General features: G+C 45.1%; 2 protein-coding genes across 6 annotated transcripts in view; both read right to left on the reverse strand.

The window, feature by feature from the left end:
• Positions 1 to 9,370, reverse strand: part of LOC118090207 (neural-cadherin-like) — a 57,024-nt gene extending 47,654 nt beyond the window's left edge. The window contains exon 1 of the mRNA XM_035125620.2: positions 8,287 to 9,370. Coding sequence (XP_034981511.2) covers positions 8,287 to 9,370 — 1,084 coding nt within the window. The remainder of the gene's footprint in view (positions 1 to 8,286) is intronic.
• Positions 9,371 to 10,627: 1,257 nt separating this feature from the next.
• DPY19L4 (dpy-19 like 4) overlaps positions 10,628 to 15,331 on the reverse strand; it is a 67,090-nt gene continuing 62,386 nt past the window's right edge. For all 5 annotated transcript variants that reach the window (XM_035125569.2, XM_060277703.1, XM_035125572.2 and 2 more), the window contains one exon: positions 10,628 to 13,831. In XM_035125569.2, the coding sequence (XP_034981460.1) occupies positions 13,667 to 13,831 (165 nt within the window). In that variant the 3' untranslated portion in view covers positions 10,628 to 13,666. The remainder of the gene's footprint in view (positions 13,832 to 15,331) is intronic.

A 15,331-nucleotide genomic window follows, 5' to 3' on the forward strand; every position in this document is an offset into this window, starting at 1 on the left:
TAGCATGAAGAGAAGACAGGTAGCTACTGAATAACTATAAATTGCAGGTGTAAGAAAAAGAATTTCATAAGGAAATGGGGTAGGCAGGGTGTGCTGAATTCTTTCTCACCTATACTCTTTCCTGAAAGCCCCACTCCGTTTTTATTTTGACCAGAAGAGGGACTGCTTCAAGGAATATCAAAACCAACGGTGGGGTTTTTTTGGGGGGGGGGAGAACGGGACCTCCCTGTTGCTCACAGAATTGTAGAGCTGGAAGGGAACCAAATGGTCATCTAGTCCAATGCAGGACTCTCAACTAAAGCACCCATGACTGATGGCCACCCAAACTTTGCTTTAAAAACCTCCAATGAAGGAGTCCACCACCTTCCGAAGTTAATAAGTGACAGATTTTGTTCCCATTGCAATGCAAAAACCCCACAAGGCATTAAGCCCATCATGACAGCATACAAACAAGCTCTCAGAAACCACTCACGGAGCTCACCCACTAATTTGCACATAGGTCACTTAATAGCCAGAGGATAACAAGCTATAGCAATCGATGCAAACTGGCTTACGTTTGAACTTGAGCCATTCTGCAGGGAAGGACTTTGGTAATATGGTGCCCTGAGTGAGGACAAAATTTGGCGCCCACCCCCCAATATTTCTTATTATCGCAATAATTCATTTATTATTTTGTGCTACCTCTTACTTCCTTTTCCTGATTTGTTCTAATCCTACTTCGACATAATACCCCAATAGGGCACCTTGCCGACAAAGGTCTGTATAGTTAAAGCTATGGTTTTCCCAGTAGTGATGTATGGAAGTGAGAGCTGGACCATAAAGAAGGCTGATCGCCGAAGAATTGATGCTTTTGAATTATGGTGCTGGGGGAGACTCTTGAGAGTCCCATGGACTGCAAGAAGATCAAACCTATCCATTCTGAAGGAAATCAGCCCTGAGTGCTCACTGGAAGGGCAGATCCTGAAGCTGAGGCTCCAATACTTTGGCCACCTCACGAGAAGAGAAGACTCCCTGGAAAAGACCCTGATGTTGGGAAAGATTTGAGGGCACTAGGAGAAGGGGACGACAGAGGACAAGATGGTTGGACAGTGTTCTCGAAGCTACGAACATGAGTTTGACCAAACTGCGGGAGGCAGTGCAAGACAGGAGTGCCTGGCGTGCTCTGGTCCATGGGGTCACGAAGAGTCGGACACGACTGAACGACTAAACAACAACAACAACAACAACAACAATCGGTCACTTGTGACCAAGTGAAGATGCCCGGGCACCAGGATGGCGACTGACATCTCTACCATCTGGAGGTGCCATGCCTTGGATCTTGACTCTTCACACACTAGCAACACATGCTGGAGAATTCTATCCATTATATTTTATCTGCACAATCAAAATGAATTTCAGGAACCAAAAAGTCATATTGAAAAATATGATTTTTCAAGCTGTCTGGCCCCAAAATGGCAACTAGGCATTCCATTTTGGTGACTGTAACTCTGGTTTAAGGAGCCTAGCTTATATAGTTGAGTTTCTAACACTGGCTGGCTACTTACACAATGCTGCCAACTTTGATGATTGTGTTGACGGGGCTTTTGGTGAAGAAACAATTCCTGTGGTTTGTGCTCAAGACATGGCTTTTCAAATGGAATAAAAAGCCAACCAAATTACCTTCTTGTGTTTAGAATGTTACATACTACTAGCCAAAAATCCAGAAGTACCCAAATACTTAACATCAGTGCTACATCAGGCGAGCATTTTACAGACTATGAAGTGTGCCTCCCTGGCTCCCAATTTTCAACCAAGCCCCCATCTGACAAAAAGAAAAAAGATCAGACATACAAAAGCGTTCAGCTAGTGCTGAATCAATATGACCACACAACATTTTGTTCCGTTGACATAAACAGCTTGATGTTACAGCCAAGCTATTTGTCAATACCGATCTGTCACCACAATAAAGCGATCTGGCAAGACACAAAATCAGCAGGATGTTAAAGCCAAACTGATAAAAAGGAGGGCGGGGGCCCGGGGGTATTACTACCTACTTAAACCACACATGTCTGGTCTGGGCAAGTTTACTCAGCCCAAAATAAAGTGTTGAAAACTGAATGCAAACCACTGCTGCTACACCTTCATCCCACCAACTTATTCCAAGAGTATACAAATCAATAATAAACGTAAGCTGCTTAAAGAAGAAACATATATTTAGTTCATCATGTGAGGGTCTGCCAGTATTTGGAACAAATTCACTGAAATAGTTCAAAAATATCTCTGAAGTAGTTCCTATACTGTAACTTATGGGTGAACTGATGAAAATTAAATTCCTCTGGCAGAACGTGGGCCATTTTAAATTAAGTTCAATTTTAATTCAAATGGGTTTTCATTGCACTTAACTCTGTATTTGATGGTGGTCATGGTATTTACTACTGTATTTTTATTTATCTGAAAAGTGCATTTCTTAGAATACACACTTTTAACACTCAGAGAACATCCGTTATGGGCTCTAGGATAAATGTTACACATAAAATGAGTTGATTTGTTACACAGTGTTCAAGGACAGTCAGCAGCCACCCTTCAGAAATACAAAACATATACCAGTAACCCACCCACCACTTTTTTACACCCTGTTCTTTTAGGCTTTCCATTTTGCTAAGAAATAAGGCGATGGAGCTCTTAGAACTCCTCTCAAACTCTCACAAAAGAGAGCCAGTGTGGTGTAGTGGTTAAGAGTAGTGGGCTCGTAATCTGGTGAACTAGGTTTGATTCCCTGCTCCTCCACATGCAGCTGCTGGGTGACCTTGGGCCAGTCACACTTCTCTGAAGTCTCTCAGCCTCACTCACCTCACAGAGTGTTTGTTGTGGGGGAGGAAGGGAAAGGAGATTGTTAGCCACTTTGAGACTCCTTAAGGGGAGTGAAAGGTGGGATATCAAGTCCAAACTCTTCTACAAAAGGTGCTTTTTCCCGCTTTCATAAAGCCGTGGCAGAGTTCAATATGCAGCTTAGGGTCACTTTGTCTCTCAAGTAGGGCAGACACCAAGAGCCTCAGCTAGATCAAGCGAAAGGACACAAAGGATGGATTTATACTGGAAGGAAAGGAAAAAAATAACGACCAGTACAAAGAAGCAGTCCTGGGGATTTAATAGATTTTGTATTTTCCTATCTTTAAAAATTTAGACTAATTTGGAGATTGAATTGGCTTTTGTAATTATCTGTTTCCTTTGCTAATTGGGACCCCACAGACTAAATTAGACTGCCATGGACAAGGAGGCATAGAAAGCGTATAGCCATTCATGACTGGGGGTGTTCTGAGATGACAGAGCAACATACACAGACCTTAAAAGATGACGAGAATAGCACACAAAATAATGAAACCAGAGACAGCAAAGCATCAAACCTACTTTTTCTCAATATCCACGGTGGGACATAACATTGCCTGAACTAGTTTATCCTTAAACAATTCTGCAAACTGGGTGTATTTCCATTTTATAGGTAGGAAATTGAAGTTGAGAGATAACTTCCTCAACATGTGGTTATTATGGGAGTTGTTTTATTCCGTTTTCATTATATAGCTTATTTATATTTTGTTTTTAAATGTGCTGTGAATCGTTTGGAGACCTCTGGGTAGCGAGGGATGAACAAGTCTAATAAATAAGTAACAACCACACAGGGTGAACTTTGTACTGTCTAAGTGTAATCCTACTCAAATGAACGGCACTAAAAAAAAATTACAGAATTCTCTTTACATTTCCTTCATCTTTATAGTCCACATAATGTATGTTGGGAAAGGGCTGTTTGCTCCATGCAGTCATGAAACATATCTGGGTCAAGCTTGGTATTCCATAGTATTCTACCAATGGGTCGGTTTTTGCCAATTCTTCCTTGTGCATTTGTAAAACTTAATAGTTCCTGGAATTGCTTAACAGTTATAAGCAACCACACAGACATTTTTCCAACATGTTTTATTTTGAAGTTTTCTGAATGCAATGTAATTTTGAACAGCTGCTCTAAAGGAAGTGCAGCTATGACCTTGTCCTACATGATCACTGGAATTATTTCCACCCCGAGGCATGTTGTCTTGTCGATACTGTTATTGGGCACAGGATGAAGCAGAACACAGCTTTGTAAAGAGGATCATAGCGGAGATCATAATAAGCTCTTTTTAAAGAACAACAATGCAAAAGAGCAGTACGCCGACTGTGCTGTCTGCTTCACAAGTTAACACAGCAATACCCTTCATCAGTTTGCCTGCTTTTAACTTAATAAGCTAGATCAAACCTGCACAAAAAGCCTTGTCTGGACTTTTAATGCAGTGGAGGTGGATGGGACTCAACTGTTTGAGGGGCTGGAGGGGGAGGGACGACCACAGCTCAATATTTTATTATTGTACATTTCATAAAATTTAGACACCACTTTGCATATCTTTACATTACCTATATTCTGACTCTCTTCCCCCCCCATCCCTCCCAACTGACTTTCTAACAACCAATTATAATTTCTCATTACCCCCACCTACCTTTCCTTTTACTTTAAGATTCCTTATCATTGTAAATAAGTTTCTAATCTTAACTGCTAGAGAGGAAAATACTGGACCAGATGGAGAAATGGCCTGACTTCTGTTTGCAAACAGAAATGTACACAGTAAACATGGGAAAGACCTCCAGATGTTGTTGCATCAAACCTGCACGAAGACATTGTCTAGATCAGTGGTCCTCAACCTTGGACCTCCAGATGTTTTGAGACTACAATTCCCATCATCCCTGACCACTAGTCCTGCTAGCTAGGGACCATGGGAGTTGTAGGCCAAAAACATCTGGAGGCCCAAGGTTGAGGACCACTGGTCTAGATCAAGCATAGACAAACTTGGCCCTCCAGGTGTTTTGGGACTACAACTCCCATAACCCCTAGCTATCAGGCCCAGTGGTCAGGGATGATGGGAATTGTAGTCCCAAAACATCTGGAGGGCCGAGTGTGCCTACGCCTGGTCTATATTACGGCAATGGAAAGAGTCATATGAGATGGAAACTAAGCCACTTGGAGACGCTCCACAGCTCAGTGTGGCCCTCCAGATACAACTCCCATTATCCCTAGCCATTGACCATGCCGGCTGTGAGCTGCCATATCTGGAGGGCTACAGGCTACCCATTCCTGCTGCAACAGGCACAGTGTTAGCACCTTGAGAACACAACTGGCTTCCTCATATGACCAAAATAAATAAATGAAGGTATTGGTAGCCCTTTGTGAGTGTGAAACTTCAACTTACACTGAAGTCCAGAGATGGGAAACAAGGAGGAATCTTTAGAAGACATATACAAAGTGTATCTAAATATGTTCAATCTCTATGACCAGTAACACACCCTTTCAATGATAGAGCACATACTTTAACAGTACCACCTGCATGTAGATAGCAAGAGTAACTCCCAGGCACAGTCAATGGGCAAGTTCAGCAACAGCTGGAGGGCAGAGAACTTCCTATCCCTGATATAGGCCCTTGCCTCTACATAGAGAAGGAAGGTGCCACTACTGAAAATCCAGACACCATGGCTTCAAAATCAAAGCAGCTCTCTTATCACCGATCCCCGTCCTTCCCACTCCGCTTAACATCCAGCATGATAAAGAGTTTTGCTGGACTCAAAGAGCTTGTGCACTTTTTGTGACATTTTGGTTAAGTCATAATAAAGGGACTTGCTCCACTACAGTCAGTTGCATCTTAGAAGTCTTGAAGACTAGAAACTTAATTTTTTCCCCAGAAAACAAGAAACAAGATTCTCAAGATGTTGAATCAATGTGCTTTCACCGGGGTGGGGGTGGGGTGGGGGTAGTGGTGGTTGCAATCAAGGAATGTAAGCAATGAATATCAATACTGCACTATCACATATTGCGGCTGCACCTGTTTAATGACCTCTCTCTTTAGAAAGGAAGCTGCATTTATTCAAAAGCAAACTGCATATTTGAAATAACTGTGTTGTTGTTGTTTGGTCGTTTAGTCGTGTCCGACTCTTCGTGACCCCATGGACCAGAGCACGCCAGGCACTCCTGTCTTCCACTGCCTCCCGCAGTTTGGTCAGACGAAATAACTGTAGTTTTGTGCAAACAAGCAACCATTTTCACACTGGTTAGGAAGGATCCCTCAGTCCACACACTGTTTGCCAAGGATAATAGGATGTACAGCTTGAAATGTGCTTCAGCAGGTCTTGTTTGCTTGTGAATATTTGCCCCATAACTCAATATTCTACTCCGAGCTGTAGAAATCTTTACAACTGATGAAACCACACAGCTAAACTATAAAATACAAAGCTTAAGAAAAATCAAAATGTCTACCATCTGGGATCAAACAGTGTGACATAATGTTTACCTGTCCTGACTTTTTTCTTTTAAAATAAGAAGGAGCCTCTGGAGGCTGAAAGCTCAAGCAAAGAACTGAGGAAGGAGATGGAAGAGCCTCTCAAACCATTTTTCTAATCAAATATTGCTCTCCCATGTCTTTCTTCTCTCCAAAGGGAAAACATGAAAGGATTGTGCAGGGCCGTCTTAAGCATATGCGGCGCCAGGGTGCAAATATCCGCCCGGCGCCCCGCCCCCCCTGTTGCCCAGAGTTGTTGACCTTTTTTTAGGAAAGGTTCCCCAGAGTAGTTGTCAAGTGTTTTTAGGGAGCTGACTCCCTAAAGGAAACGGACCATGTGGGGAGCGGGATTTAAATCCACACTCACACGCTTAAAAAGAAGAAATCCCCCCGTAAATGTAAGTACTTGGCGAATAAATTACTATTCTATTCTACTACTGTATTCTATTCTAAATGCTGCTAATAGAATTCCCTAGCATTGCAGTGGGTTGGAGTAGATAATCCTTGGGACCCCTTCCAACTCTACAATTCTGTGATCGAAGTCAGACTTCTATGATTCCACACTTCCCCTGCGGCTGCTTTGAAGTTTAAAAAAAGAATTGAAGTCGGGAGATCCCATTGCGCCTATTCCGGTCTGCTTTCCCGGCTGCCTTCACCGTCTACCACTACGAGAAAGGGGCCGCTTCTTCTCCAGGAAACCCCCTCCCCCAGCAGGTGGGGGCAACATGTTTTGGCGCATCCCTCGTCCTTCTCCCCCCCCCCGCCTCGCCTTCCAGGTTCCCTCGCTCCCTCCCCCGGCTGTTTCTGCGGAGGCTTAGGATTGCTCTCCTCCCGAGGAGGCTTGGGAGGCAAGCTGCACGCCCGCCAGCCATATATGTTTGACGGGGCGCAGCTGGCGGGCATGCACAGAAAGGGGCGGCCGCCGGCAAAGCCGCACAGCTCCCCCACTCGCTGGGGTGCCCTTGAGAGGCCAGCGCCCTGGCGCAACGAACCACACTAAGCCGTATGGGAAAGATGGCTCTTGGGTTGTGTACTTTTCCCATCAGGAGAACTGGCCCAAGCAGAAAGAGTGAATCACCTCCTTCCCACCCACCGGTCCTGTGGTCATTTCATTCAAGAAAAAGGCTGAGCAAAATTACGAACACTTGAGCACGATGTGTAGTTTTGAAGCATTAGACAAGCCTCATTTATGGATCGTAGCTGTATCACAAGTCTAAATAATGAAGAATAAGGAGGCAGAATTTCTGCTCAGTAGGTTTCTTTACAGGCTTGAAATCAAAATAATTTAAAAGGGAGTGAGTCGGTGAACTGCAGCATCTCTTTTGAAATAATCACATGAATGCAGGCACCAATCTTTCAGTCTGCATGCTGCTTCAGTGTTGCTCCCACAACACCGCAAAAAACGCTGCTATCTGAAGAAATCATTTGGGCTGCTTATGCAACTAGAACAGCCTTAGTGGCAAAGCAGTTCTCTGACCGGCTCCACATGGGACAATTTACCACACAACCCACCGATCTGGCACCTAACACTGTGTTCCTTCAGCATCAAGCCTTCTTATTTGGCCAAGCATTTTAGAATGTGCTGCTTTTAGATAGTTAAGATGGTTACATTATTCTCAATCTTATTGCATCGCTGTGATGTTTACCTTAAATTTCTGTGTCTACTCAAAGTATATCTTTTGGGGTGGTAGACACAGAAATTTAAGGTAAACATCAATGTGATGCAATAAGGCCTGGCTTATAACTGTTGAACTTGTTTTTAATAAAAAACCCCGGCCTAAGATGTCACCATAGCTGCCAAGTTATCCCTTTTTTTAAGGGATTTTCCCTTATGCTGAATAGGCTTCCTCGCGAGAAAAGGGAAAACTTGGCAGCTATGGATGTCACTGCACCTGCTCCGCACCTGCTCAGAGACCCCCACAACTTAGCAGGCTTCCCACCTGTGAGGCAGCCTCACCTTGCCCGTCTGTCCGATGCACCTTGACCACCACCTCCGTCCGGCCTCCCCTCTCCAGCTGCCGGACGAGGGACAGTCGGCCGGAGCCCCTGTCCAGCTCCACCGGGAAAGCCCCCGCCGCGGCCGGAGAGACCATCTCGAACCAGCTGCCGCCGGCCTCCTGGTAGCGAGTGTCCGGGACGGTGAAGATGAGCTCCCCCGCCGGCGCCCCGACGGGGACGCGGACTTTGTAGCCGGGGCTGGAGTAGCCGGGGCTGGAGGAATCGGCCAGGGCGCGGACCCTGCGGGGCGACGGAGCAGCGCCTTGGGGCGCGGTCGTCGTCGTCGTGGTCCTCTTCCTCACCGCCAGCTCCAGGCGCCTGGCGGGGCTGCGCAAGGGCCGGGGCAGCCCGTGGTCCTGGGCCGAGACCCAGAGGCTGAGGCTGCGCAGGCCGAGCAAGGAGCCCACGGTGAGCACCTGCCCGCTGCGCGGCACCACGAAGAGGCGGCGGCCCGGGTCGGAGGCGCCGGACCACGAGCGGTAGGTGAGGCGCGCGTTGGCGCCTTCGTCGGCGTCCAGGGCGCGCAGGCGCGCCACCTCGGAGCCCAGCGGCGCCAGCTCGTCCACTTCGAGGGGCGGCGCGGGGCCCGGCGGGAAGCGAGGCCGGTGGTCGTTGCGGTCCAGCACCCGCAGCCGAAGCAGCAGCGCTGCCCTCGAGGGGCCCGTCAGCGACAGGCTGTAGCGCGGACGCGCCTCCCGGTCCAAGCGCTCCGCCGTGCGCAAAAGCAGCAGCAGCGCCGGCCGCCGACGGGGAGCCCCGGCCGGGAGCAGCTGCAGGGCGAAGTGCGAGGCGCCGTCGCCTTCCAGGGCCCACGCGGCTCCCAGCGTCTGAGCCGGCGCCCGCAGCTGCAGCCTCCGCAGCGGCACCCGCAGCCCTTGCACCCGCGTCCCCGGAGGGCTGTTCTCGGGCACCTGCCCATAGAAGCAGAGAGCGCGCGGCGAGGCGGGCCAGCGGCACGGGGAGCCGCCCGAGCCGGCCGCGAGCCAGAGGAAGAGGAGCCATCGGCGGGAAGGCGACAGGCCCCCGGCCGGCGGTTCCCTCATTCTCCCCCTCGGTGCGGCGCCGAGCGATTCCCGGAGACGGGGAAAGTTCTCCAGCAGCCCCAGACTGCGCGCCAGCACCGCCGACTCCACGTGGAGGGATGGATGGGACGGACGCTCCGCCCTCCGCGCAAGAGCCGCCAATCGGATGAGAGGAGGCGGAATGCGTTTGCCTACAAACTTGTTCCTGTGGGTCGACGGTGTGAAAAAACGGCTCGCGAGTCGCGCTTTCTCCAAAACTATACGTGTTTGCAGATTCTGTGCGTAAGATCACTCTCGCAGAAGCGATGACCAGTGATTTTTGGGATGTGATGCCGCCCGCAAGGCAGAAGGAAGGGTCAGGGCAGACTTGAGACAGCCAGGGGAAGGCGCGCCAGATGTCGCAGAAGAGAAGAAAGTTCAGCCAACCCACCTTCCCCCGCCCCGCTGTCATAGCTGCCAAGTTTTCCCTTTTCTCGCGAGGAAGCCTATTCAGCATAAGGGAAAATCCCTTTAAAAAAGGGATAACTTGGCAGCTATGCCCGCTGTCTCCTAGAACCAAGAAGTGCTTGAAGGGAAAAGCGCAGCAGCGCCTTCAATGCAGAAGTCTCAGGTTATGGCTCAGGTTGCAGCAAGTGCTCCATACGGCCCAGACCATGTACCTTCCTGGAAGGAGAGTCAATCACCTGTCATGGGAGTCCATTCCACTGTCAAACAGCTCTTATTGTCAGAAAGTTCTTCCTGGTGTTTAGTCTTCCTGGTGCTTCCTCCATGTGACAGCCCTTTAGATACTTGAAGATGGCTATCATGTCTTCTCTCAGTATCCTCTTTTCCAGGCTAAGTTCCCTTAACTATTCCCTCTAAGGCTTGGTTTCCAGACCCTCGATCATGTTGGTTGCCCTCCTCTGCACACATTCTAGCTTGTCAATATCCTTCTTAAATTGTGGTGCCCAGAATTGGGCACAGTACTTCAGGTGTAGTCTGACCAAGGCAGAATAGAGTGGTACAGTACTATTACTTCCCTCGATTAGGACACTATAATTCAGTTGATGCAGTCTAGAATAGCAGCAGCTTTTTTTACTGCTGCATCACACTGTTACGTTAAGCTTGTGGTCTACTAAGACCCCTAGATCCTTTTCACGTATACTACTGGCAATCCAGGTGTCCCCCATCTTATATTTGTGCAGCTAGTTCTTCCTGCCTAAGTGTGGAACCTGACATTTGTCCCTACTGAAATTCAACTGTGGATTTTAGACATAAAAAGAATCAACAAAATGTGCAGAGGTTAGTTTTTGTTTCTTTAATAAAAAAAGGTTTACAAGGCACATGTTCCAACCGGACTGCAACATCGACAGCAAGAGGTTTGAATGCTGCTTTTTTTTAAAAGGACTAGTTATTTCTCCATTCATTAGAACCATCACAGGTTATGCCCGAAAAACACTTGATTAGAGTGATGCTTACAAGCTTTCCAAATACCGCCTTCAAAGTCCTCAGGGAATGTTAGGAAAATGCTGCATTGTGCACAACTAATAAAAATAAAGACCTCATCCATCTCCCACTTCTGGCTATTCAACAGCTAGTCCAATAACCAACATTAGATTTGCAGTTTAAATTTTATTATTATTATCTTTGGCTACTTTTTTCTCTATAGGGGAAAAAATACTATAATGGTTTGTGAAGGTTTTATCTAACCAGAGGCCATGAGAACCACCACCTCCTTCCACAGCTGCAAGTCTGTTTTCAAAAGCTCCCAGAGCTCACAGAGAAAGCTTACAAAACAGAGCAATCCTACTGTACATTTGCGGCAGGGAGAATAGCAGCTGTCCTCATCCATTGTCCTGAGATTTTGCTGTGGGCAGAGCAAGGGACAGCTTTTTTCTTCTACCTTCCCACTGGCTACTGTGGGGAGGAATACATGCTTGTTCCCACCATGTCCTGTTTCCCTCTTCTCTACAGGCATGCAGGGGACTTCCAGGTGGAGTACCTCCATCTCTATTAGCAGAGCGGCACTTTCCACCTCATGTTTCTGGAACTTGACAGCTATCAGATTTCATTTCTCTTCAAGCATGAGGAGTGGGACACGGGTAAGCAACATCACTACTTAAAAATCAGGTAAGGGCTTATGCGCTGCATGCTCAAAACAACATATAAAACAAAATTTCAGGCTGGAAAACAAGCTCATCTTCAACTGTGTGGACAAGCTTAAAGTTACTCAGCACTGGAGTAAATACTCAAAAGGAGCCCATTTCAGAAGCGGAGATATAATTGCATTTTGAGCAAGACTGCAGCGCAGAAGTGCAATAGTTTAGGAGTGGAATTCATGAACATTAGAGACTACCATAGAGGTTGCTGGCTTACCTCCATTAATGATATTGTATTAGAGCTGGCCAGACATATTGATGTTACTGCATGACCTGCATCTATTTCCATGGAAGCCTCATAGAAATCAAAGGTGCCTGGTGAAGGGAGGTCGAGTATTCGATGCCAGAAACCTGTCAAAACCGGCAGTCCTTCAATCATTACAAAACAGTATTGAAGCGTAAATTCCCTTGCAGTAAATTCAAGGTAAGTGCATCTGATGCAATTTATTGCAGCATCGGGGGGGGGGGGAATTCAATGCAGAGGCATAACTGCATTTGTAAAGCAACACAGAGAATGACTGCGACATTAAAACAAAACCTCGCGGATACAGACATTGTCGAATTGAATGCATCTCAAGGCTACTGTCATAAGGCGTTTTACATCCAATCACTCAGCAGTACAATATACACCCTCTCAGAAATCAAAACACCAATATGATTTTAAGTTATATGACCTGGAGTTCTTCATAAGAAATTCCTTTTCAAAATATTATAACGAAGTTGTTTGACCTGCATAAAATAGGCAGCAATGAGCACTGCACATAACGTGTGTAATAAAATATACACATACTAAATCTGCTTTGCCTCCTGGTTATTCTCATGTTTGTGTACCTTGAATGAAACAAAATGCCAACATCTGGAATTTCAGTTCTAGTCAGTGGATAGAAGGCTTTGCATGAAGCACAGAAGGAATGCTCTCACAGCTTACACATAAAAAAAACCTCTCCAGGATTGTTGTTTTTGAAAGACCATAAAAATCAAGCTCAGAGGGATTGGGTCACACAGACACTAAAAAAATTTTTTTTTAAGAAAATTACCAAGAACAGCAGCATAAATACGTGGAGAGAAATTGCTAAGGTCCCATAACAATATTTAATTTTTTAAAAACAACTCAACCCAAAATACAACCTGCTGTTATAAGCTTGGTCTTCAGTGTGTGTTTTTTTAAAATCCAATTTGAGAAATAACTTTTAACAAGACTATAAAACCAGATCAAAATGATTAAACCCCATCCATCCTGTTAAAGCAGACGCACAGTTCTGCAAAGTGGCTGAAATCTGCAAAATAGTTACGTCAAACCTCTTCAAGCCCTTTCTTGTTTAGGGACTAAATTGTATATTTGAAACAATTAGAAGGTCACCATCGTAATATTGGGTGTATATTCCTAAAACACATCTACACATTTCAAAGGAAATTGTACATATTAAGAGTAAACTCTTATTTGGGACACTGATTTTTTTTAAAAATAAATAAATACATGTAATCCACTGTGTGCTACCTTCTTAGGATATAGTCTTTCACCAAACGTAGGGTAAAATTGTGCCCCATTGAAGATCAATGACAGATCTGCCAGTGTCTTGAACAGAAGGCAGATCATAGCTAGCAACCATGATTAACAAGAATCAATCTCAGCCAAGCAATACCCTGTATACAACTCATTCCCCACCCTACCCAAATAATTTCCAGCAATCTCCAAACCCTCCCGCTCCACTTCCATTCATTAAAAAAAAATGTGGGAACCTGCAGCTCCAAAAAGGACTGAATATCCTCCCACAACCCCAGATAAATATGCATAGCTTCAGGATCATGCCCAGAAGGTTTACATGTTCCTTTTTTATATATTTAACCAAGTAAATGAAAGTACTTAAAGGCAGCAGTTGCTATAAACAATGAAAAAAAGAAAATCAATGCACATTAAGATAAGGTTAAAACTGGAAAAGCTGGGAAGAGGTATTTCAAAATATGGAAGACAGTCTTCTACTCTCATGGCCTTGCAGCATATCTCTCTTTCACTGTGTTGTAGTCTGTCTGCAGTATTCCAGTCAGGTACCGCTTTGCCTGTTCTCTAGGATGTGTGTGTGTGTTTATACTGTATATGGGATATAAAAAAGTATGTTCGTAAATGACCTCTTCCCATTTAGGAGTTCTGCCAACTCAAGTCAGTCTTCAAAATGGCGTCTCAGGACTGGAAGGATATCACAGTGTTGACTTTGTATACGTAATAGGATCTGTTCCAGTATACTCGAGTGAAGTAGTTCACGTATGGAGAATAGTTCATTTTGATCTCCTGACAAAACCGTCCATATTTAGAGTAGCCATAGCTGTCGTTTTCTTCATAATACACCTGGGGAGAAACAAGAAAAGTGTGTATTTTAACTCAATGCACACAAAGGACTGACATGAACTGATTTTTAATTTCATGATGTGAGAAACTGTCAACATCACTAGTCTAGCCGTGCTGTAGAAAGAGAGAGAGGAACATTTCATTTGTAGAGCAACAATTCTTTCTAAAAGTATATTGCAGAATGTAGGAGCCACTCATTAACAGCACGGGATCTATTGTCCTATATGAGAAAATTCAATGCAAGCTACCTGTGTCATGTATTACCTAGTTGAGATTCCTGCATTGCAGGGCGTTGGACTAGATGACCCTTCCGACTCAATGATTCTATGACTAATAATATTCAAATAATCATATTCTGCCTGAAGTGATTATTAGCACTGAATGAAGTTACCTAGTCCTGCAGTAGCAACAAGCAAAATATATTTTATCATTAATGCGGATAAGGAAGAAATGAACAAAAAGAGTGTGCATTTAAAAAACACCTCTGACTCAGTCTAACCTATAAAAAGAGATTTGGGTTCATTAGCATGAGATTGGATCAATGTGCATGGCTTTGGAGACATAATTGGTATCTAATTGATAAAGCATGAAAGACAGAAAAAAAGATGTCCAAAACAGAAATAGAAGTTTGTGCACACCACTTCCTCACAGTGGTGCTTGACCACTGCCTTTGAGGCCCTTGTACTCAGAGAATGGTGTTGTGATGGTCAAATAGCTACTCCAAACCTACAGAAAGAGAGTCATGACAGATCAGAGGCTCCAGGGGTCAGCAAACATTTTCAGCAGGTGGCCAGTCCACTGTCCCTCAGACCTTGTGAGGGGCCGGACTATATTTTGAAAGTAAAAAATGAACGAATTCCTATGCCCCACAAATAACCCAGAGATGCATTTTAAATAAAAGGACACATTATACTCATGTAAAAACATGCTGATTTCCGAACCGTCCGCGGGCCTTAGTTTGGGGACCCCTGGATCAGATCAAAGATCCGTCAGACTTCTGGAAAGCCTATAAGTAGGACATGAAGCCAATAGCTCTGCTTTGTTGAACCACATCCCTGTGGCTATTAGGTGTTGATAATCCCATCTTCCAAGAATTTGTCTAATTCCCTTCTAAAGCCACCTACACCAGTGGCCAGCAACACATTTTGTGGCAGGAAACTCCAGTTATATAAACATGGTTTTAAGGTGTAATGAGTGAAGTCAGAAAGAAATGATATACATAAAAGTACAGATGGTTATAATTACATTCTTAACAGTGGCCGTTAAAAGAAAAGTAGTTGTGTTGAAGATAACAGACACTCTGTGGCATGGACAATCCGATTCACCCACAAAGTGTGACATAAATCCATTGTGCCAATTTAGTCCCCAAGTACCGTAATAGCACTGACAGAATTTTAATTCTACAATTTCACACTGCCGTCTCCCTCTGATGTTTCATTTTTCCTAACACTTAACGCGTCTGATGAAGTGTACAGCAGTTCATGAAATCTTTCCCATTAC

This window comes from Zootoca vivipara, chromosome 8, assembly GCF_963506605.1.
Source record: "Zootoca vivipara chromosome 8, rZooViv1.1, whole genome shotgun sequence".
Classification (NCBI taxonomy): domain Eukaryota; kingdom Metazoa; phylum Chordata; class Lepidosauria; order Squamata; family Lacertidae; genus Zootoca; species Zootoca vivipara.